This window comes from Copadichromis virginalis, linkage group LG2 (assembly GCF_057382275.1).
Source record: "Copadichromis virginalis isolate Kocher_CV1m ecotype Utaka linkage group LG2, C_Virginalis_male_GT1.1, whole genome shotgun sequence".
NCBI classification, from domain to species: Eukaryota; Metazoa; Chordata; class Actinopteri; order Cichliformes; family Cichlidae; genus Copadichromis; species Copadichromis virginalis.
The window spans coordinates 9,532,661-9,556,749 of NC_140619.1; the positions used below are offsets into that span (position 1 = coordinate 9,532,661).

General features: G+C 40.9%; 2 protein-coding genes across 5 annotated transcripts; both read right to left on the reverse strand.

The window, feature by feature from the left end:
• Positions 1-4,790: 4,790 nt before the first annotated feature.
• On the reverse strand, positions 4,791-6,508 carry LOC146716956 (TBC1 domain family member 2A-like). Its single transcript, XM_085470283.1, has 4 exons — positions 6,338-6,508; positions 6,068-6,253; positions 5,322-5,443; positions 4,791-4,992 (listed from the first exon to the last, which is right to left on the reverse strand). The coding sequence occupies exons 1-4, from the start codon at positions 6,506-6,508 to the stop codon at positions 4,791-4,793; spliced, it is 681 nt and encodes a 226-aa protein (XP_085326409.1).
• Positions 6,509-6,996: 488 nt separating this feature from the next.
• On the reverse strand, positions 6,997-13,629 carry LOC146716957 (uncharacterized). 4 transcript variants are annotated; one of them, XR_014922519.1, is made up of 6 exons: positions 13,445-13,629; positions 12,299-12,386; positions 11,421-11,578; positions 10,938-10,995; positions 7,317-9,999; positions 6,997-7,057 (listed from the first exon to the last, which is right to left on the reverse strand). XR_014922519.1 is itself a non-coding variant. In XM_085470259.1 (5 exons), exon 5 carries the CDS (start codon positions 9,438-9,440, stop codon positions 8,451-8,453), a length of 990 nt encoding a protein of 329 aa, XP_085326385.1. In that variant the 5' UTR covers positions 9,441-9,999; positions 10,938-10,995; positions 11,421-11,578; positions 12,306-12,386; positions 13,445-13,629; the 3' UTR covers positions 7,277-8,450. The 4 variants fall into 4 exon arrangements, 3 of the variants coding, with proteins under 3 accessions (XP_085326385.1, XP_085326397.1, XP_085326377.1); XM_085470259.1 differs by lacking the exon at positions 6,997-7,057 and having other exon boundaries at positions 7,277-9,999; positions 12,306-12,386; XM_085470271.1 differs by lacking the exon at positions 6,997-7,057 and having other exon boundaries at positions 7,277-9,999; positions 10,938-10,992.
• Between the last annotated feature and the right edge of the window lie 10,460 nt (positions 13,630-24,089).

Genomic DNA, 24,089 nt, shown 5'->3' on the forward strand with positions numbered 1-24,089 from the left:
TTTAAACCTCAGAACACAAAAAGGGAACAAACCATTGTATACAGATTTAAAAGTGCGCAAAGCAACGAACAGTCACCCTCTGAAACAGCTGAGGTTATCACAACCATTGTTTCTGTAAATACACAGGAACAGTCACCCACCTCAAAAAGATTAGTATATTCAAGGGACCAGTGTATCTACTCTGGTCAAAAGAATCCATGCTTCGTACTGATGTCCACAATTCTTTTTTATTCCTCTCACAATCATGGAGCACCGTGAAAACTAGAAACGAGTAAAATAATATCAATAGCACATATGACATCCATCTCAGCCACTTATTTCTTTTCACAAGATGCACAAGTGCTTAACAAATAACAGCATAATGTTTTTACCGTGTACGCCTTGTAAAAACAGTAGTAGAAAAGTTGTAGGTTCGTGCTCTTGTGGGGGAGACGTATGTTATCCACCACCTCGATAGCTAGCCGAGAGTTCGAGGGTCACTAGAGCCGCCGAGAACGCATGAACTACTTACGGTAGGACGTTTTGCCAAAGTAAGACGTTTTGTCAGAACACCGAGTCCTCAGGAGGATGCAGCCCATGAATTTGGACACGATCTCAGATGCACTTCTGGTGTTGTCATGGCAACCCACACAAACATTTCAGCGTCAGCTACAATGAGGCGGAGCCCTTACTGGGACACTGAGCTCAGGTAGAGTGAAAGACAACATTTTTCCGCATCCAAAACAGCAGCGCTGTTCCTGTGACCTCTAGTAAAGCCTCTACTTGGGAAAAGGGAGTCTTTCATCAAAGCATCCTGCAGAAGTTGAATAAAAATATGCAAATGTTTAAATGATGCAACTTAATGAAGGCTGACAGCAGTTGTACTATTTTACATTGCAGCGAACAGGGGTGACCATTATTTTCAACATTTTTCCAGCATTTTTCACATTGAAAGTGAAATAATATAAATAATGTCTCAATTAAATTGCGTTAATATTTAAAAATACAAAAACTACAGCTTTGTTCACAAGCCAATAAAAATGTACTTGGGCCAGTGGTAAATGAAAATAACACTTATTCAGCACCTGGTTGTTGCGGCTGCATCAGGACACCAGATGTTCAGCCTCCATCCTGTAGGCAGACTTATCCCCGTCTGAGAGGAGTCCAATAATGGTGGTGTCATCTGCAAGCTTAATTAATTTGACAGACTGGTGGTTGGAGGTGCGGCAGTTGGTGTACAGGGAGAAGGGCATAGAAGAAAGAACACAGCCCTGAGGGGAGCTCGTGCTGATGGTCCGGGAGTCCAAGACATTCTTCCCCAGCCTCACTGGTTGCTTCCTGTCCGTCAGGAAGTCAGTGATCCACCGGCAGATGGGATCAGGCACATTCATCTGGGAAAGCAATCCTTGAAGAAGGTCTGAAAGGATGGTGTTGAAGGTAGAGCTGAAGTCCACAAACAGGATCCTAGCATAGATTCTGCAGGACAAAGTGTAGGGCCATGTTGATGGCATCGTCTACAGACCTGTTGGCTCTGTATGCAAACTGCAGGGGGTCCAGGAGGGGGGCCGTGAGGGTCTTAAGATAGGAGAGAACCAGGCGCTCAAAAGACTTCCTGACCAGATGTCAGAGCCACAGGTCTGTAGTCTTTTCGTCCAGTGATCTTTGGCTTCTTGAAAGCTATATATGATATAAAAATTATATAAAAACTGTTAATCAGCAAAAGAAATGATATCATAGTTCTTATAAAGAAAGCCTCTATCAATCAAACACCAGCAGTGTAGCAATGTTGTTCACTTACACTGTATATAAAACACTGATTTTGGCTACATCCAGTTTTTACTGTATTATAAACATTTTTTACCATGAAGAGTAAAGTGTTTGGCATTTTTGTCATTGTTATTGAGCTCAGAGATCAGGCCCAGCCCAGTATCTACCTGGTTATGAGCAAGGAGCTGGAGGTGATAACTCAACAATAACCAGGCCATGCATGCATGGATGGATGCATGGATGGATCAGTTTGTAGGCTGTGTGTGGTCAGCAGCAGGCTGCTGGGTGTGGACCAAGAGGGAAAGCCCAGCATGTGAAACCCATCAGCAGAAGGCCAGAACAAAGGTGCACAGACAAACGCAGCCCAGACACTCAGGCAGGACGAGTAAAATAAATGGCAGCAAACACAGTATGATGTGGTAAAATGTGCTTTCTTTCACAAACAGATAGCACAAACAAGAATCACAAGAATCTCCTTTGTGGTTCTTGTTTTTCTTTTGAGTACATTAATAAAAAGTTGAAATAAAGTGGCAATAAAATTCATGCACTGAAGACCACACGAAACCCTAATTCACCCTACTACCTGTTGCCTTCACATTCCATTTGCATCCCTTGTCCACAGAATCAAAAATGACCCTTCTTCACTAAAGATCGAACATAAAGCAATTGCATTTTAAATGGAAGCCCATTTTGCATTAAGAAACACTATCAGCAATCAGAAATTGTGTATATCAGAGTTCTCTGTTTTTACTGTCCTGAAAACTGCATTCATTCAGTGGATGCGGTTAGGTTCAAAACAACGTAATATAAGAGGGCAACCAATTCAATCTAAGAGGGATCCAATTTTTATCCATTCATGTACCAGCTACTGGCTTTTTGCTGTTATGTTCTCATATCGCGTGAGAGTTTATTTGCCAGGTGTCAGAAGTCTAATAATAAAGCTCCGGCACAACGTGGTCGAAGTTATCCGCATATCGGATCGCATCATGTCAGTGAAGATCGACGCCGACCCGACCGTCCTACGGATTATCTCCTGCTATGCACCACAGACCAACTGCCCCGACGAGGAGAAGACAGAATTCTGGCGCGCCCTCGACGACCACCTGCAAACGATTAGCCCTGAGGAACACGTGGCGGTAGGCGGCGACCTAAACGGACATGTAGGCAAGGGGAGAGACGGATATCACCGATTCCATGGCGGCCAAGGATTTGGGACCAGAAACGACGAGGGTTGCCGGGTACTGGACTACGCAGAGGCCCACGATCTTGCCGTGACCAACACCTTCTTCAAAAAGAAGCCGGCACACCTCATCACGTACTCCAGCGGCAGCAGAGACACCCAAATCGACTACTGGCTAGTCCGAAGACCCCATCTCAGCCTAGTCACGAACGTAAAAGTCATACCATCAACCAATATTGGCCCTCAACATCAGCTACTTGTGATGGATCTCCGACTCAACCTTGGCCAACGACGACGAAGAACACCAACCACGACGGTGGAGAAGATCAAGTGGTGGCGCCTCCCTGAGGGATCCAATTTTTATCCATTCATGTACCAGCTACTGGCTTTTTGCTGTTATGTTCTCATATCGCATGAGAGTTTATTTGCCAGGTGTCAGAAGTCTAATAATGAATAAAGTTCAGGATATGCTTAAAAACTCACCTCAGTATAGCCGTCATCAGAAGGAAGTGCGCTTCACTGACTCATCAACTTGTCTCAGGCTTTCCACAAAGTTTCACAGTTGACCTTAAAGTAAGATGCTGCAAGCTTACCTTGCAGTGTATTACTTTTTAAGGTCTAAAGACCTTAAAGTGCGCTATAGATTGAAGTGATTTGAACTGACAACAGGGCTAATTCAGCACTTCAAGTTAACATCAATAAAAGTTTTTAAATTTATTCTGATTTCCGTTTGTTTTCATTGCCTGTGCTATCTGTTATTTAGTTCAAATTGTGGGTAGATAATGCTGTGCTGTCATGTGACCTGTTCTCTCATGTGTGCCTTTCTCTTGTTTTGTATGTATTTCTCGTTTGTTATTTATTCCTATTTTATTCCTGCAATTGGTATGGAATTCATTTTTTTTAAAAATTGATCAGTGTTTTGAAATTAGATGTGATGAACATGTGACCTTAATTTACAAAATCAACATCATGTTGGATTCAATGAGACATGAAACTAGTGCATGAAACAGGTCTCAGTAAATGTTCTCATAGACTGCAATACACTGCCCCCTGCTGGTCATTATAAAGTCTGCAGATGTCATTTGACATGAATGTCATATTTGTGAAACAAAATAAAGGACTCTGTAAAATAAATGAAAATCAAATATTTATATACAGAATATTTATGTACAAATGCTGAAAAAGACATTTGAACAAGATGCACACCCAGTAAAATAAAAAAAAAAGAAAAGTCAGTTTTATCATGTGACTATCATGCTGTCATTTCTGCACAATGCACTTTACACCAGATCAAAATAAAACACTGTGAGGTCGTTCTAACCGGAAGCCCAGAGAGCTTCGACAATGCAGCACAATGCCCTGAAGCATCAGCATCAAAATATACTTCAAGTACCAAAAAGTACTCATTGTGCAGAATGCCCTATTTTTGAATAGCTGGACATTTAATTACTTTATCACCAGCTGTGACTACAGGTGATAATCAACCATGTTTCATAGGGATGTGACTACATTTAGAAATGTCACGCATTTTTAGGTATAAAGCAAAAGATGCAATGAAATAAATAAGCTATCACATATTAATCCAAATGAATTCACTGAAATACATCTGCACATTTCTGCAGCCTGACTTATTACACACGTGAACACAGTACACATTTGTTTACTGCAAGCTTGTTTCAGAGATGTGATGCAGTTAAATCTGTATGCGTCTGTTTCCTTGTAGTGTTAGTAGAGATGCTGAACCTGACACAATCCTGTGTTTAGTGTGAAGGAAACCAGTTAACAGCCGGTTTAGTAAAATTCTCTTGAACTCATGGAAAACTCATCGTCGTCTCGAAGTGAGCAGCTGAAGCGTCCCGTGTGATCAGAGGTCCTCGTCGTCCTCGCTCACCATGACGTCGAGCTCTTTGTCTTTCCGTACGACGCTCTCGGTGATGAACTCCTTGTGCTGCTCCTCCAGCTCACGCAGCTCCGCCTGCAGGCGCTCCAGGTGGAGCACTCGCCGGTTCCTCAGCAGCCGGCTGGGGAATGGGTTCATGTCGTTGAAGGCGATGCTGGTCAGCTTCCTGCATGGACACACGCAGGTGGAAAGGACTCGATCACCAACACAGAGGAACTGGAAACTGATCAGCTTGAGTGTTTCTGTTTTATGCTGCTTGATACTTCAGGTACTGCAGTTTGAGCAGGAAATACTGGACTGACTGGACCACATGTATCCGAGAGCTGCAGATACTTAAAAATCTTTAAATCGTTGTTACTGTGATCAGGGAAATTTAAACTTCTCACAAAATTTCAGTAAAAAGGGTTTGAAGCTCAAAGATTCAACAGCTACATCCGCTACACTTCTGAGAGTGTAACAGCTCGTAGATTAAGGCGGGTGGAGGCGAGTGCGTACCTGGCATTGGAGACGGTCTTTGTGAAGAAGCGTAGGTACTGGTAGATCTCCACGCTGTCGTGAATCTTCAGGATGTCGTCCTCTTTGTATTTGAACAGAGCCAGAGTGTATCTGAAGATCACCTGCAGCACAGACACGCATTTCATAACAGGACACTCACGCCACACAATTAATTGGAAACTTTGAGGAGGTGAGTCATAAAATTACTCTTTCAGTTGTGGTGCAGTTGGGCCCTTTACTCATTACAGCTCTGATCGATTTCCAATAAGCCACTTGGTTCCTCAGTTGCCAGATAATATTAACTTACTTGGTAGTTGAGCTTTAAGTTTAAATTAAACTTTTGGGTTGGATCTACGTGGCTGAAGCTGTTGTCAGCATTTATCCCTGTGTGGTATATATTTCTGTGTCTGAACTGTGATTTTATTTCCTGAGACAAACGATGTAAAAGCTGTGCTGCATTTGTCACATTGCAGAAACAAGCCCAAAGCCATTGTCCCGCTCATCGTCTGGATTTACGCTGCTTGTGGTAGACTGTGAGGTCGTTACTAGAATGATCTGCTTTCCCACTCCTATTTCATGTCACATGACAGTTCCCCATGCTTAGTAAACAATGTCTTATTACTCCTAAAATGTAAATAAAGACATCTAAAGGTCAAAACAAAATCATTTTTGTTTCCATGGACACTACTGTGGTGCATTCAAGTGTTGTCTGCATTTCTGTCATGGTGTGTTCGGGTGTATGGTACCTTGGTACCCTCATACAGGAAGGCGTCCCACAGAGGCATCAGGATGTCGCTGGGCAGACTCTCCACAAAAACCACCAGGAACCAGTTGAAGGTGACCAGAGAGACGTCAATGTTGTGATCCTCAAAGTGAGATGCCAGGCGAGGAAGCTTCTCCGCCATGAAGTCCTTCAGCACGCGCTGGTCCGCCTGAGCACAAAGACTCACAGAGATCAGCCTCACTGATCACTAAAACAGATCACAGCAGGCAAGCAGGTGAGTGTGTCTGCTGACCTGAGAGGCCACCAGATTCTTGGTGTAGTAGTCCTGAGGCATGATGGCTTCCACCACTGCCACCAGACACCAGAAGGCGTCTTCGTCACTTTGGAGGACCAGCAGAGCGAGGGCCGCTAACCTGTGGACATTCATGGAAGGTGAGGTTCTGCCTGGAAGGCGGGTCCACATAAGAACTCAGATATAAAATTTATACTTTTGTTCTGACCTGTTGAGTACCTGGCAGTAGCCAATGGCAGGGTTATGCCCGGAGAAGGCCAGAAGGATGCGGCGGAGCTGCTGGAGGGCGGGGCTGGAGGGCGGGGCTGGACGGCGAGGAGAAGTGCTGATTGGTCGTCAGGGTTCGGTGAAGGTCCAGCTGGACCTGCCTGGAGGCAGGATTAGGAGCTGTCCGACTCTTCTCACACAGCTGGAAACAGAACAGGATTACTGAGTGCTCGCCAGCATTCCCAACAGGAAGAAGGAGGAGCCACCTGTGCTCAGGTGCGGATAAAGCACTCTCTCTCTCTACAGCTGTACCTGCTGATAGCGTTGCATGTGGCACTCTTGGCTTGTCAAAGTTCTGGCTCGGACCAAACAGCGCCACACTCTCTGCCGATACTCCCGAGGGACGCCTTCACGCACCAGAATTTTGAGCTCAGGTGAGATGATGAAGTCATCGTCGGACCTGCCTGCAAGGTACTGAGCCCAGCGGCTCAGCAGGGGGTGCTCCAGACCCTCCTACAGAGACAATGATGTATGATATAAAAAGAGGATAACCATTATCTGTTAAGCATTATGTTACAATTTAACATAATGTAAAATTGTAACATTGTAAACATAATGTTACAATTTTACATTATGTTACAGTTTAACATCATATAAAATTGTAACATTATGTTTACAATGTTACAATTTACAAATTGTAACATTGTAAACATAATGTTACAATTTTACATGATGTTAAATTGTAGCTGTTAAGGGTGGTGAGTTAGCGAACCTAGACGCGGACCTCTCGTTTAAGTTGAACAGTGTCTTTATTTACAGTGAAGCCAAAATCAATCCACAGTTATCCACAGTGCAAGTCCCTTCAGTGCTCCTCTCCCCGTCTCCCCTCGTGTGTCCACAAAACTCCCTAGAATCAGTGAAGTGTCCCCTTCCGTCTCTCCGTCTCGATCGCGTCCAGGCTTATTAGGCAGCTCAGAGTGGCAGCACTTACGGGTCGGAGGTAACAATCGCAGCGGAGAAAAAGCGGAGCGAGAGAGGAGAACAAAAAAACACACACACACAGGTCGACCGGTCGGGGCACCGTCCGACTCTGACAGTAACATAATGTAAAATTGTATTATGTTTACAATGTTACAATCCCTACCCTCACCTATGGCCACGAGCTGTGGGTAGTGACCGAAAGAACGAGATCGCGTATACAAGCGGCAGAAATGAGCTTCCTCCGAAGGGTGGCTGGCCTCTCCCTTAGAGATAGGGTGAGAAGTTCGGCCGTCCGGGAGGGGCTCAGAGTAGAGCAGCTGCTGCTCCACATCGAAAGGAGCCAGCTGAGGTGGTTCGGGCATCTGACAAGGATGCCCCCTGGGCGCCTCCTGGGTGAGGTGTTCCAGGCATGTCCCACCGGGAGCAGGCCCCGGGGCAGACCCAGGACACGCTGGAGAGATTATATCTCTCGGCTGGCCTGGGAACGCCTTGGGACGCTTGAGCGGTCAGCAAAAGTCGACTTCCCCCATCACCCACTCATTCACAAAATTTCCCTCGGGCCGTGAACAGGTGATATAGCAATCACTATTACTGACACCACGTGACCCAAAGCTACGCCTATCCACAACATTCCGGCCCCTAATTATTACATTTTTACAGTAATAATTACACATCCAACACCATAACTCACAACACACACTTCATCATATCACAGACACCCAGTGAGACAACATAACATACTCAAAAGTCCACCAAAGTTATTTTCTCATGTCTTCTCTTCTTTTCTTCTGTCTGCACATGGTCAGTCAGTCATAGGCCAGAGGTTACCAGCACTTAGCCTAAATATAGTCAGTCTGATGTACATCTCATAACATTAAAGTCAATTCAAAGTTAGTTATGTCACACTGTGTCAAAAATGTCATAGTCATGGGTCAGAGGCCTCCTGAAGAAGGCATATCTTTGTGATGGGTCTGCACACATGGCTGGTTGGGGTCTTAATCCAGACCTGACGCACAAGCCCCCTTTCATCTGGTGCAGCTCCGGTGACTCTCCCAATGAGCCAAGAACCACGAGGTGCAGAATCATCCACTATAAGGACCACATCTCCAGGAACAAAGTTACGTTTAATCCTTCCCCATTTCTGGCGCTCTAATTCTGTGACTGGGACTCTCTTTGCATATCCTCTAGATATAAGATCTGTCATGAAGGCAGTGTAGTCTTTATGAAAGTCTTTATCTCTGATGAACCTTTTCTTCAAACCTAAGGCTCGTTGCTCAATTGCACAGTTGTCAGGCATTCTTATGTCTCGGTCTTTTAGTGGCAGGGCAATGCTGTAGTGCCAATCCCCCAAAGTCACCATCTTGCTGGCCAATTCCAGGAACTTCAAGTCTTCCTTTGACAGCCCCATCTGTTCATCATTGCTGCTCTCAGGAAAATCCATCTTGAACTGCTGTTTCCATAGCTTGTCCAGTGTGACAGCAGAAACTCTGTTGGCGGTAACTGTTGCCAAACATCCTGGCCTTCCACAGCATTCTCGATTAAGTGGCCCATTCACAGTCCAGCCGAGCACAGTCCTAATGGCAAAGGGTCCATCACCTACACTCCGGATGACCTCCAAAGGTTCTAGAGCTCTGGGCATATTCATGCCAATCAAAAGCTCAACATTGGCCTTAATTTCTGGCAAATGAACATGCTTCAAATGTGGCCAGTCAACCAGGTCCTGTTGATTTGGGATGTTACCAATATCTACAGGCATTTTATGCTGAGTGAAGAGGTTAGGCATATCACAGTACATGTCACTGTCCAATCCAGCAACTTCAAGTTCAGGTACAATGAAACTGTCCACCACTTTCTCCTGTCCCATGGTGCGCAGGAGAATCTTTGTCCTCCTCCCAGCAATATTCAGCTTGTCCATAAGACCCGCTGTACAAAAGGATGCTGAACTCCCTTGGTCCAGAAAGGCATACGTTTCCACTATTCTTTGACCTCTCTTTGATTTTACTTTAACTGGCACAATGGCAAGCTTACAGTCCTGTTCACCGGCCCCAGTAAGACCACTAGTCTGGATCGTAACAGGAATGTTATCTGCCTCATTATTAGGTTTGATTTCATGTACAGTGTAGTGTAAGCATTAAAAGATCATAAAAGGAAACACTAACATTTATGTGAAACTAATTGTAATAAAAAAAATGAACAGGTGCTTTATAGATTTAAAAGAAAGAATCTGAAAACAACACTTTTTTGGTCTGAGTGATCAAAGTAGAAAACAGAACTGATGTTCAAGAACAAACCATAGCTGCACTAATATTACACATCTCCATTGTTGTGGTGAACAGACATGTTGCTTTTAAAACCACATGCAGTGTGTGACCGTGACTGTTCACTGAGACCATGAACGCCACTTCGCTGAAGCCTTCGCCTTCTTCTTCTTCTTCTAAATTGGAAGCAGAAGGAGCACGAGCTGCTTTGATCTACTGAAAGGAAAAAGCAGAATATCTGAGTTGAAACCAGTCAGCTGAAACCAGTAAGACAGGAACAAATTCAATGCAGTGTCTCAGGTGGCTTAGCCTGTTACAACTGTTGATACAAGCTAAATACAGTTAACACACAGTGTCAGGGAGCTCCAGTGTGGGAACTAGTGGCTTTAGGTTTGTAGTCATTTAACTTTCATCCCTTCATTCATTTAATTCAGGAGGAAGAAATGTCAGGTGGGTGCAGGCTGGTTACATGCATTTGGTCCCATGCTGTCTTTAACTTGGTTCACTTTATGGCTGGGCTGTATGTGGGCTTATATCATGTTACTTGGGCAGGAGTTCCTGTCCCCTGTTAGACTTAGAAAGTTTCTCCATAAGTAGAGCTTCTAACTCTTCTAGCACATCTGTGGCTGACAGTTTTTTGGTGGCTCTTTTTACCCCACACTGGTTGTGAGTGTGTAAATAGCCCCACTAGTTATTTTGGGTTGCAGTTAACTTGGGAGGAAGAGGTAGGTCTGCCATGACTAGATGAATAACAATTATCTGGGATACATAAATTTCATAATGCATGCATGTATCTCTATAAACCTGCCTGAGGGCTGCCATTTTTTACATTCAGTTATTTCTTTGTTGAATCTAAATAATGAATGTGTTACAGTTAAACTGACACTGATCAGTGTAAATGGCTCATTGGGACACAGAAACCTTTAAATTAAACCCTATCACCTGATATCGAGTGTCAAACAATATCAAAGCTGTAAAAGCTGTTTACAGTCAGAATTTATAAAACTATGATTGTAAATAAATTCAAACAAGTGAGCTTTTCTCTTTGTGCTGAATATCAACACTGTGATTTCTTAGACTGTAAGCTTTACTTTAGCACAACCAGTTGTAGAAGCTGCCACTCCAAATGTCTTTTGATAACAAGAAAAAAATACCTTTTCAGTCCACGGCCTGAAGTTCTTCTCCGACATCTTCTGCCATCGGCTTTGTCTGCTGGTTTGAAGACAATAAACCACAAAAAGATGATTTAGTCACTTTGTCTGCGTCATGCAGCTCGAATGTGTCGTGTAACGATGTTGAATAGCTGTCGTTATCCCTCTGCTGTGTCAGTAGGATTGTACTGTACAGCATCTCATTGATATGTGAGGAATGCTAATGTAACACGATAACAGACTTACATCATTAAAACATAAAGGGCAGGAGATATTTAGATATTTTTATATTTATATTACATTTTATAGCTGACGGATATTACTAAATAGATAGAATTTACTAAATAGCTGGATGAACATGAAAAATATGACTATAATAACAAATGACCATGAGAGCCAGTAGAATTAATTCAACTGGACACTCAAAAGACGTCCTTAAATGCTCTTTAAGTGGCGGAACAGATGAACAAACAGTTAATCGCTTACTTGAGATGAAATCTGCTCAGCTACTTTGAAAACAGCTTCTAACTGGTTCATCCTTTAACAGGATGACTGCTCAGGGGTAAGGCCATCATGCAGTCCAGCAACCTTTATGGTTCTGCTTTGATTCACCAGGAACTATTAGGGAAACCTTCCAGCGCCTCCTGTGAAAGACACAGGCATAAACACACAAACATTTATTAACATGTTCCACAGTGTTCCAGTTTGATTTTCTCATCCTGTGGACAACAACGTACATGGATGCAGGTTTATTGTTAACTTTTGTAAGGTTTATTTAGTGAACATATCCAGCTGCAGCTCCACTGTGATCCTGAACTGGATAAGCACTTAAGAAAATGTGTCAATAAATGGACATACATCAACTTACTATATTTATCCAAACAGACGGGACCAATAATGCTTCACTGAGTTAGAGACTTTAATGTCTCTTCTATGTAAGAATGTCTCGTGCTGATATACCTGCAAACTTGACAACAAAGGTTTTTCAGACTGCATGTAGCTCTATGTCAGCTCACACATTTACATTTATGTCACACTTATTTCTGCTTTCCCATTTTATAATTATTACTTACATTTTGATTAGATACCTTGAGTTTGTAAATGATCAGATTACATAATTGGAATAAAATGTATCCAATTCAAGGTTGCGGGAGGATGAAGCCTATCCCAGCTGATACAGGACAAAGACAGGCTGCCAGTTTATCGCAGGGCTAACACAATATGTGTAACAGAAAATCCACTTAAATGTTTGATATTTCTTATAATAATCATAATTATGACTATTATTTAAAGGTTTCTTTATAAATACATTTTGATTTTTTATAACCTCTAAAATATAAACCTGAGCTGTTTCAGATTCTGACCTCTGACCTCACTGCAGCTCCCTCTTGGAAGTATGTCTGCTTCTTGTCCCCAGTGTTGACCACCTGCCCTTGATATCACGTACTGTACCTGAGGAACAAAAAAGGACAAACACTTGCCTTCATTTAAGAAGTACATTCATACAGAGGTAATCTATGGAAACACACTAGTTCAACCTTTGGGAGAAATCAGTTCCTGTGAAACATTTCTGTAAATTAACATCATATGGAGAATGAATGAAATGAGTTCTTCCGGTGACTCAGCAGTCAAACACTGACAAATGAAATCTAGTTAAACTATTAAGCATATTTGCTCTTCTGAAATCTGTGTTAAACAACAACAAACATAAATTAGTAACAAAAATACAGCTGAGTAGATATTACAAACCACCAGCAGCCATAATGCTAAATTTTAATCTTCAAATGTTTCTGAGCCGTCTTCAACCTGCTTTTAACACATTAAAGTCCCACAGTCAATGCAGCCTGACTCAATCCTAGATGTTCAGCACACAGAGGTACCGTTTGAAGTTTAGTGTTAACCTGAGTCACTGATCATTTGCAGTATTACAGAGTCTGGCAGTCTTTGCATGATGTCCACGTCACTATAAGTTTCTAGCTGACTCTCAGGTGTGCCAGCAGGAAAAAGTAATAATAATCTGCATCCTGAGGTTTGTCATGCAGGATTAAATTTACAGTGGCTTTGTTCACACAGCTAGGATTGTATTTTACACTGACCCTGGGTCAGTATAAGTATCATACAGTTTAAACGAAGCACTGAAACTTGCACATATTTATTACAGATGCACTGAAGCTAATCGAGATATTTGCTGTCAACCTGTGGCTGCGATTAATCACTTTACTGAAAACTTTATTAACTAGTAACTTCATCAGTCATGACAGAAGCTAATATTTCTGTGCTAACATCGTTTAACCAGTAACAGCTTTCCTCCAATATAAGCTAACGTTTACACCGTAACTTTAAGCTAGCACCATAAAGACGGTAAAACACGTAATAATATCTACAAATGCATCTTAAAGCTCTTATATTAGCACTCGGTGTATTACTAACATAACCACATTAACATTACTGACACTCGCTGACTTTTAATAGTCATTCTATAAATGCTGTCCGTTTAAATGGTCCTGTACCTGTACACACTGCATATCCACCGGATTCCAGCCAGAGTGGATTCTGGAGTCTTCCACGCTCCTGTTAGTGATCCTCCATCTGGATGGATGAGAACAACCTTCTGAACAATCTAGCAGGTCTCCTTGGGGGGCACGTCTCCCCACCCCCCAAGCGAGGGCCGTGGCACTGAAACTGCCGGCTGAGAGAAGGCTTGAAAAAAAGGACATTTATCATTTCTTCTTCGGCCACCTTTTTTTCTCATCGTTTTTCCAAAGTACACATTAAGCTTCTTCTGCAATAACACACTAATTACACATGGAAACCTACCTACTTCTTTCTTCATCACAAACAATTACACTTTCTGTAAAGTGCTTTCAATAAAACAGAAAAGAAAAGTGTGTTTTGTTTTGTTTTTTTATTCAAGATCTGTTCACATGTACTTAGCAAAGGTGAGTACACAGCATGAGGAAAGCCAAAAGCAAAGAGAGCGTATGAAGGTAATATTGAAGTAGGCTTCGTTTTGAAGTGGTGAAAGGCAAAGGCATGAGTGTAAGGTAATAAGGGGTAATGAGAGAGATGAAGAGCGGGCGGAGGACTTGGCTCAAGCAGGAAAAAGCAAAAAGGAAATGCGAGCGCGTTTCCCCGCCCCCCGCGCAGGGCCGTGGCAGTGAGTTCGTGGGGGGTTCGAACTGGCGGAGTTCTGTAGCAGAGTCCCCGCCACATGACATAAGCCAAACGACCGGCCGAGGGAATACTTAAAAAAAAGGACATTTATCTTTTCTTCTTCGGCCACCTGTTTTTCCCCATTGTTTTTGCAAACTACACATTAAGCTTCTTCTGCAATAACACACTAATTACACATGCAAACCTACCTACTTCTTTCTTCATTACAAACAATTACACTTTCTGTAAAGTGCTTTCAATAAAACACAAAACAAAAGTGTGTTTTGTTTTGTTTTTTTTATTCAAGATCTGTTCACATGTACTTAGCAAAGGTGAGTACACAACGTGTTGGGTCTGGGCCTCTTTGCTTAGGCTGCTGCCCCCGCGACCCGGCCTCGGATAAAGCGGATGAAGATGCATGGATAGATGGACTGATGTTCCAATTGTAACATTATGTTTACAATGTTACAATTTCACCTTATGTTAAATTGCAACATAATGTAAAATTGTAACGTTAAGTTTACAATGTTACGATTTTACATCATGTTACAATTTAATATAATGTAAAATCATAACATTAAGTTTACAATGTTACAATTGTAAATATAATTTACCCAATTAATTCTGTCATAACAGAAGTATGACTTCTCTGTGTTATTAATCCGTATTAATATTGTAGGGATATTAATATCCCTACAATATTAAGCATCAGACTTTATCAAATTTTCTAAAAACTTTTTTTGTTGGATAGTGTAGCGCAGCTGGATAGTGTAGTGGTAATACTACACATCTTTGGAGTCGCACGTTCGATTCCCACCAAGTATCCAGTAAGGGTCCTGGCTAGACCCCTCATGCTAACCAAAAATCCCTGGAATGGTGCGGCTGCGTCTGCAGTCTCTCCGCTTGAATTTAGAGCTTGCTTGTTTGTTAAATGTATTATTTACTGTTTTTAGTTTACTCCATGACGGGGCTGGATATCGGGCGTCCTGCACCACCCATCCGGTCTGGAGCATAGCGAAACCATTTCTGCACTGTTTGAACGAAGGTAAACTCAGAAACTGCCCCCACCTGCTGAGTCAGGCCATCTAAGACAACAAAAAACCCCAAAAACAAACAAACAAAAAAACAGTAAAAAAGAGGGGTTCAATTAGAGTTCAAATATGAATAACCTCTCGCCAAAAGTCTTTAACAGCTAGAAAGCTGGCAAACTACTAAGCTGATCAACATGAAAGGCACAAGGTGGAAATCAGCAAACTGCTGCCTCACTTTGTTCACCTGTGCTCTATATTTCATGGTCCGGTTGGCTGCAGGACCAAACATTTGGCCTTACACCTTATTTCTTTATGTTTTGCTTCCAAGGTGCCAGACTTGTAGGTAACTTTTTACACTGACATGACCTCAGCAATAGTTTCCAATCTTTCAACTTCCTTGGGCTTTGGCTGCTTTTTTACTCATTTTCAGTCCAGTCCTTCTACCTGACCATTTTCAGAGAACTCTAAGGAGCTTGGGGGAAAAAAGCAACCGGACTTCTTTAACTTTTTTGAAGACGTTTCGCTTCTCATCCCAGAAGCTTTTTCAGTTCACTGAAGCCTCATAAGAAAGTGACACAATGACATTTAGATAATAAAACTCGCCAAAAATGCACCTTAAGAGCACTGTCTCTTTAAATACCCTCTTTTGCTTGGTCTGCTCCTTATTTTTTCTCATTTTTTCTTACTTTGGAGGACCAGCAGAGCGAGGGCCGCTAACCTGTGGACATTCATGGAAGGTGACGTTGTGTCTGGAAGGCGGGTCCACATAAGAACTCAGATATAATATTTATATTTTTGTTCTAACCTGTTGAGTCCCTGGCAGCAGCCAATGGCAAGGTTGTGCCAGCCAGCAGGATGCTGCTGAAGGGCGGGGCTGGAGTCTGAAAGTAAGAGCTTGTTTAGACTCTATTCTGTGAACAGGCTTGCTCCCACGAATATGTGAATTCATCTGTAAAAGAGTTTAACTCTAATGCACCTGTTCCTCCTGCTCCCTGCTGAAGGGCGGCCTGTTGGACTAAGAATGCCAGTGCGGAGCTAAGAAGATCAAAAAGGAGCTGTTGTTCTTGAACCTGCCAAAGTGAGTAACCTCAAATCGGTCCCCAAAGGCCTCAAACCACCACAGTTCAGTCGGTGTCAGTTTTGTTCATGTCATGTCCTCCTTGCGTCTTCCTTTGAGCCTCTCCTCTTTGTCTCATCTCTTTCAGTGTGCTGATCCTCCATCTGAAGTGGTTTACGTTCACTCCATCGTTCACCGTGGAGAAGAAGAACAGCCCCATTGTTCTGACACAGCAGCTGGTGATCAGCCAGGACACAGCCTTTACTGAAGAGGTAAGGGAAAAGGCACACCGTTCATTTCAAGTATGGATGGAGCCCATTTCTAAGCTAACGGGTGGTGCCGCTGCCCTCTCCCAGTAAACTGCTCGCTATTTGTTGGTCAGCGTGATCAGTCGTTTGGGCTCCTCAGCTTACAGCGGTGAGTGGGTGCTTTCAGACACATGTGCTGAATGCAGGTCAGCTTTGAAAGTTTATGAGACGTTAATAAGTGCGCCTTCTCCCCTCAGGACATTACGTCTGTGACGGCGTTCACCAGATGAGCGGAAGAGACGACGTCACAGACAGCCGGCTCACGTACGATGACGAGTTGGTCTGCCAGACCACGTGTGAGTCTGTGTGTGAGCAGCGGCAGAGAACAGCTTACCTGCTATTCTATAAAAGACAGGTGACGTCTCCCAGCAAACAGTCAGCATGTCTGTGCAAATATTCAGTGTAACTTGTAGAAAAACCCTCACACTCAGTTTATTTGTGTTTTTCTTTTTCTATTTCTTACTTTCTTTGCCGCACTAGAAAGGCAGCAGAGTCGGGACTCAGATCTGCAGCAACACCTTCATTGTTATTGTTATTATTGTTGTTAGTACTCTTGTTGTTATGATTGATATTGTTACTGTTATGGTCAGTTTTATTATTATTATTATCATTATTAATTTTTTAATACATTTGTTTATCTTTATTATTAGTAGTAGTAATGTTGTTGTTTATGTTGTTATTGTTATTATTATTACTGGTATTTTTGACATTATTATTATTATTTTGTTGTTATTGTCATTATTAGTAGAAGTAGTATTAGTTATATCATTTTTATATCAGCCTGGAGTGAACAACATGAAAGCATGGATCCATCCTCCCTCACATTCACAATTCAGGCTGCTGGTGTAATCGTGCGGGGGATATTTTCCTGGTACACTTTGGGACCTTTAAATGCTACAGTCTGAGTATTGTTATGACCACAGTGTACCCTCTTCTGATGGCTGAAAGTAAAAGGGGGTCCAGTACCGGTTCCGGTACCAGGCCTACTGACAATTTAACATAATGTAAAATGGTAACATCGTAAACATAATGTTACAATTTAACATAATGTAAATGGTAACATTGTAAACATAATGTTACCATTTAACATAATGTAAAATGGTAACATTGTAAACATAATGTTACCATTTAACACAATGTGAAATGGTAACATTGTAAACAGAATGTTACCATTTAACACAATGTAAAATGGTAACATTGTAAACAGAATGTTACCATTTAACACAATGTAAAATGGTAACATTGTAAACAGAATGTTACCATTTAACACAATGTAAAATGGTAACATTGTAAACAGAATGTTACCATTTAACACAATGTAAAATGGTAACATTGTAAACAGAATGTTACCATTTAACATAATGTTAAATGGTAACATTGTAAACAGAATGTTACCATTTAACACAATGTGAAATGGTAACATTGTAAACAGAATGTTACCATTTAACATAATGTAAAATGGTAACATTGTAAACAGAATGTTACCATTTAACATAATGTTAAATGGTAACATTGTAAACAGAATGTTACCATTTAACACAATGTAAAATGGTAACATTGTAAACAGAATGTTACCATTTAACATAATGTAAAATGATAACATTGTAAACAGAATGTTACCATTTAACACAATGTAAAATGGTAACATTGTAAACAGAATGTTACCATTTAACATAATGTGAAATGGTAACATTGTAAACAGAATGTTGCCATTTAACATTATGTTAAATATAACTAACGGATTTACTTTACCAAATGGACCATCCCGGCCTTGCCGTATTGGTCTATTTGATTCACCTTTGTTTTTATTGTTTATTTTATTTTCACTTGCTACACATAGGACAGACATGACTGGGGGAAAGAAAGGGGAGAAAGAAAGAGGGAAAGAAAAACAGCAGGGAAGAGGAATGGTGATAAAGGGCAAAAAACAAAAACCAACAAAACAAACAGACAAAAAATATATATATCAGTCACTTCAACTCAAAGAAGTCCAGACGCTTTTCTTTCCAAGCTCCTTTGACTGACTGTTAGGACAACTTATTTATTGCAAGCATGCAGTACAAGAATAACTCGATGTTTCTGACTTTGCATTACGAATTGTTTACCCACTGACAAACATTTCAAATGAAATTAAATTAAAAAACAATTTGTGGTAACCTGATTTTAATTCAAAAAGAATCATTAACAACACTTCTTGTAATGGTGTCAAAATCAGCCCAACTTTTATTTTCAAATGCAAAAAGTAAAAGAAAATGAGCCAACATACTGGACACATATAATTGTCAATATAATTGTTTATAAACAATTATATTGTCATCATTGTTACAGATATGGAAACTTTATTAACAATTTGTCCAAGTAAAAAAATGCCCTGCTAATTGTTGGGGTTTTCTCTCCTCTAGCCCTTTAAGCTCTTCTTTACATCCCCCCACCCCCACCTTTTCTTTTTTCTTAATAATATAACAATAAAAACAATTGGCTGCATTTTAAATGTGTCAGATCAATGTCTTTATTCAAGAATACAAGAAATGGTAATAGCTGCATGTGTGTTTGTGTGTGTGCATAATATGCATACTTTACTTGTTGGATCCAAATCCCACAAGGAATAAAATAAAACAAGAAGACAAACAAAAACAAAACAAAAATATATTTCTCTCTCTTCCCAGGTCAGGTTCACAAAAGCATTGCAGCTCTTTATTCCTCTTGTACAGCTCCAGAGTCTGTCAGCCAAAAAGAAACTACTGAGGTTCCAACACCCAGTGTTTCTGTAAATACACAGGAACAGTCACCCACCTCAAAAAGATTAGTATATTCAAGGGACCAGTGTATCTACTCTGGTCAAAAGAATCCATGCTTCGTACTGATGTCCACAATTCTTTTTTATTCCTCTCACAATCATGGAGCACCGTGAAAACTAGAAACGAGTAAAATAATATCAATAGCACATATGACATCCATCTCAGCCACTTATTTCTTTTCACAAGGTGCACAAGTGCTTAACAAATAACAGCATAATGTTTTTACCGTGTACGCCTTGTAAAACCAGTAGTAGAAAAGTTGTAGGTTCGTGCTCTTGTGGGGGAGACGTATGTTATCCACCACCTCGATAGCTAGCCGAGAGTTCGAGGGTCACTAGAGCCGCCGAGAACGCATGAACTACTTACGGTAGGACGTTTTGCCAAAGTAAGACGTTTTGTCAGAACACCGAGTCCTCAGGAGGATGCAGCCCATGAATTTGGACACGATCTCAGATGCACTTCTGGTGTTGTCATGGCAACCCACACAAACATTTCAGCGTCAGCTACAATGAGGCGGAGCCCTTACTGGGACACTGAGCTCAGGTAGAGTGAAAGACAACATTTTTCCGTATCCAAAACAGCAGCGCTGTTCCTGTGACCTCTAGTAAAGCCTCTACTTGGGAAAAGGGAGTCTTTCATCAAAGCATCCTGCAGAAGTTGAATAAAAATATGCAAATGTTTAAATGATGCAACTTAATGAAGGCTGACAGCAGTTGTACTATTTTACATTGCAGCGAACAGGGGTGACCATTATTTTCAACGTTTTTCCAGCATTTTTCACATTGAAAGTGAAATAATATAAATAATGTCTCAATTAAATTGCGTTAATATTTAAAAATACAAAAACTACAGCTTTGTTCACAAGCCAATAAAAATGTACTTGGGCCAGTGGTAAATGAAAATAACACTTATTCAGCACCTGGTTGTTGCGGCTGCATCAGGACACCAGATGTTCAGCCTCCATCCTGTAGGCAGACTTATCCCCGTCTGAGAGGAGTCCAATAATGGTGGTGTCATCTGCAAGCTTAATTAATTTGACAGACTGGTGGTTGGAGGTGCGGCAGTTGGTGTACAGGGAGAAGGGCATAGAAGAAAGAACACAGCCCTGAGGGGAGCTCGTGCTGATGGTCCGGGAGTCCAAGACATTCTTCCCCAGCCTCACTGGTTGCTTCCTGTCCGTCAGGAAGTCAGTGATCCACCGGCAGATGGGATCAGGCACATTCATCTGGGAAAGCAATCCTTGAAGAAGGTCTGAAAGGATGGTGTTGAAGGTAGAGCTGAAGTCCACAAACAGGATCCTAGCATAGATTCTGCAGGACAAAGTGTAGGGCCATGTTGATGGCATCGTCTACAGACCTGTTGGCTCTGTATGCAAACTGCAGGGGGTCCAGGAGGGGGGCCGTGAGGGTCTTAAGATAGGAGAGAACCAGGCGCTCAAAAGACTTCCTGACCAGATGTCAGAGCCACAGGTCTGTAGTCTTTTCGTCCAGTGATCTTTGGCTTCTTGAAAGCTATAAATGATATAAAAATTATATAAAAACTGTTAATCAGCAAAAGAAATGATATCATAGTTCTTATAAAGAAAGCCTCTATCAATCAAACACCAGCAGTGTAGCAATGTTGTTCACTTACACTGTATATAAAACACTGATTTTGGCTACATCCAGTTTTTACTGTATTATAAACATTTTTTACCATGAAGAGTAAAGTGTTTGGCATTTTTGTCATTGTTATTGAGCTCAGAGATCAGGCCCAGCCCAGTATCTACCTGGTTATGAGCAAGGAGCTGGAGGTGATAACTCAACAATAACCAGGCCATGCATGCATGGATGGATGCATGGATGGATCAGTTTGTAGGCTGTGTGTGGTCAGCAGCAGGCTGCTGGGTGTGGACCAAGAGGGAAAGCCCAGCATGTGAAACCCATCAGCAGAAGGCCAGAATAAAGGTGCACAGACAAACGCAGCCCAGACACTCAGGCAGGACGAGTAAAATAAATGGCAGCAAACACAGTATGATGTGGTAAAATGTGCTTTCTTTCACAAACAGATAGCACAAACAAGAATCACAAGAATCTCCTTTGTGGTTCTTGTTTTTCTTTTGAGTATATTAATAAAAAGTTGAAATAAAGTGGCAATAAAATTCATGCACTGAAGACCACACGAAACCCTAATTCACCCTACTACCTGTTGCCTTCACATTCCATTTGCATCCCATTTTTATCCATTCATGTACCAGCTACTGGCTTTTTGCTGTTATGTTCTCATATCGCATGAGAGTTTATTTGCCAGGTGTCAGAAGTCTAATAATAAAGCTCCGGCACAACGTGGTCGAAGTTACCCGCATATCGGATCGCATCATGTCAGTGAAGATCGACGGTGTTAATGGTAACATTGTAAACAGAATGTTACCATTTAACATAATGTAAAATGGTAACATTGTAAACAGAATGTTACCATTTAACACAAGGTAAAATGGTAACATTGTAAACAGAATGTTACCATTTAACATAATGTAAAATGGTAACATTGTAAACAGAATGTTACCATTTAACACAATGTAAAATGGTAACATTGTAAACAGAATGTTACCATTTAACACAAGGTAAAATGGTAACATTGTAAACAGAATGTTACCATTTAACATAATGTAAAATGGTAACATTGTAAACAGAATGTTACCATTTAACATAATGTGAAATGGTAACATTGTAAACAGAATGTTACCATTTAACACAATGTAAAATGGTAACATTGTAAACAGAATGTTACCATTTAACACAATGTAAAATGGTAACATTGTAAACAGAATGTTACCATTTAACACAATGTAAAATGGTAACATTGTAAACAGAATGTTACCATTTAACATAATGTAAAATGGTAACATTGTAAACAGAATGTTACCATTTAACACAATGTAAAATGGTAACATTGTAAACAGAATGTTACCATTTAACACAATGTGAAATGGTAACATTGTAAACAGAATGTTACCATTTAACATAATGTGAAATGGTAACATTGTAAACAGAATGTTGCCATTTAACATTATGTTAAATATAACTAACGGATTTACTTTACCAAATGGACCATCCCGGCCTTGCCGTATTGGTCTATTTGATTCACCTTTGTTTTTATTGTTTATTTTATTTTCACTTGCTACACATAGGACAGACATGACTGGGGGAAAGAAAGGGGAGAAAGAAAGAGGGAAAGAAAAACAGCAGGGAAGAGGAATGGTGATAAAGGGCAAAAAACAAAAACCAACAAAACAAACAGACAAAAAATATATATATCAGTCACTTCAACTCAAAGAAGTCCAGACGCTTTTCTTTCCAAGCTCCTTTGACTGACTGTTAGGACAACTTATTTATTGCAAGCATGCAGTACAAGAATAACTCGATGTTTCTGACTTTGCATTACGAATTGTTTACCCACTGACAAACATTTCAAATTAAATTAAATTAAAAAACAATTTGCGGTAACCTGATTTTAATTCAAAAAGAATCATTAACAACACTTCTTGTAATGGTGTCAAAATCAGCCCAACTTTTATTTTCAAATGCAAAAAGTAAAAGAAAATGAGCCAACATACTGGACACATAATTGTCAATATAATTGTTTATAAACAATTATATTGTCATCATTGTTACAGATATGGAAACTTTATTAACAATTTGTCCAAGTAAAAAAATGCCCTGCTAATTGTTGGGGTTTTCTCTCCTCTAGCCCTTTAAGCTCTTCTTTACATCCCCCCACCTTTTCTTTTTTCTTAATAATATAACAATAAAAACAATTGGCTGCATTTTAAATGTGTCAGATCAATGTCTTTATTCAAGAATACAAGAAATGGTAATAGCTGCATGTGTGTTTGTGTGTGTGCATAATATGCATACTTTACTTGTTGGATCCAAATCCCACAAGGAATAAAATAAAACAAGAAGACAAACAAAAACAAAACAAAAATATATTTCTCTCCCTTCCCAGGTCAGGTTCACAAAAGCATTGCAGCTCTTTATTCCTCTTGTACAGCTCCAGAGTCTGTCAGCCAAAAAGAAACTACTGAGGTTCCAACACCCAGTATTTCTGTAAACACAGATGAAAATGAACAGTCATCCACATCTAAAAGATTTGTAGATTCGAGGGACCGGTATAATACATCTAGTACATCTTTGTTTAAACCTCAGAACACAAAAAGGGAACAAACCATTGTATACAGATTTAAAAGTGCGCAAAGCAACGAACAGTCACCCTCTGAAACAGCTGAGGTTATCACAACCATTGTTTCTGTAAATACACAGGAACAGTCACCCACCTCAAAAAGATTAGTATATTCAAGGGACCAGTGTATCTACTCTGGTCAAAAGAATCCATGCTTCGTACTGATGTCCACAATTCTTTTTTATTCCTCTCACAATCATGGAGCACCGTGAAAACTAGAAACGAGTAAAATAATATCAATAGCACATATGACATCCATCTCAGCCACTTATTTCTTTTCACAAGGTGCACAAGTGCTTAACAAATAACAGCATAATGTTTTTACCGTGTACGCCTTGTAAAAACAGTAGTAGAAATGTTGTAGGTTCGTGCTCTTGTGGGGGAGACGTATGTTATCCACCACCTCGATAGCTAGCCGAGAGTTCGAGGGTCACTAGAGCCGCCGAGAACGCATGAACTACTTACGGTAGGACGTTTTGCCAAAGTAAGACGTTTTGTCAGAACACCGAGTCCTCAGGAGGATGCAGCCCATGAATTTGGACACGATCTCAGATGCACTTCTGGTGTTGTCATGGCAACCCACACAA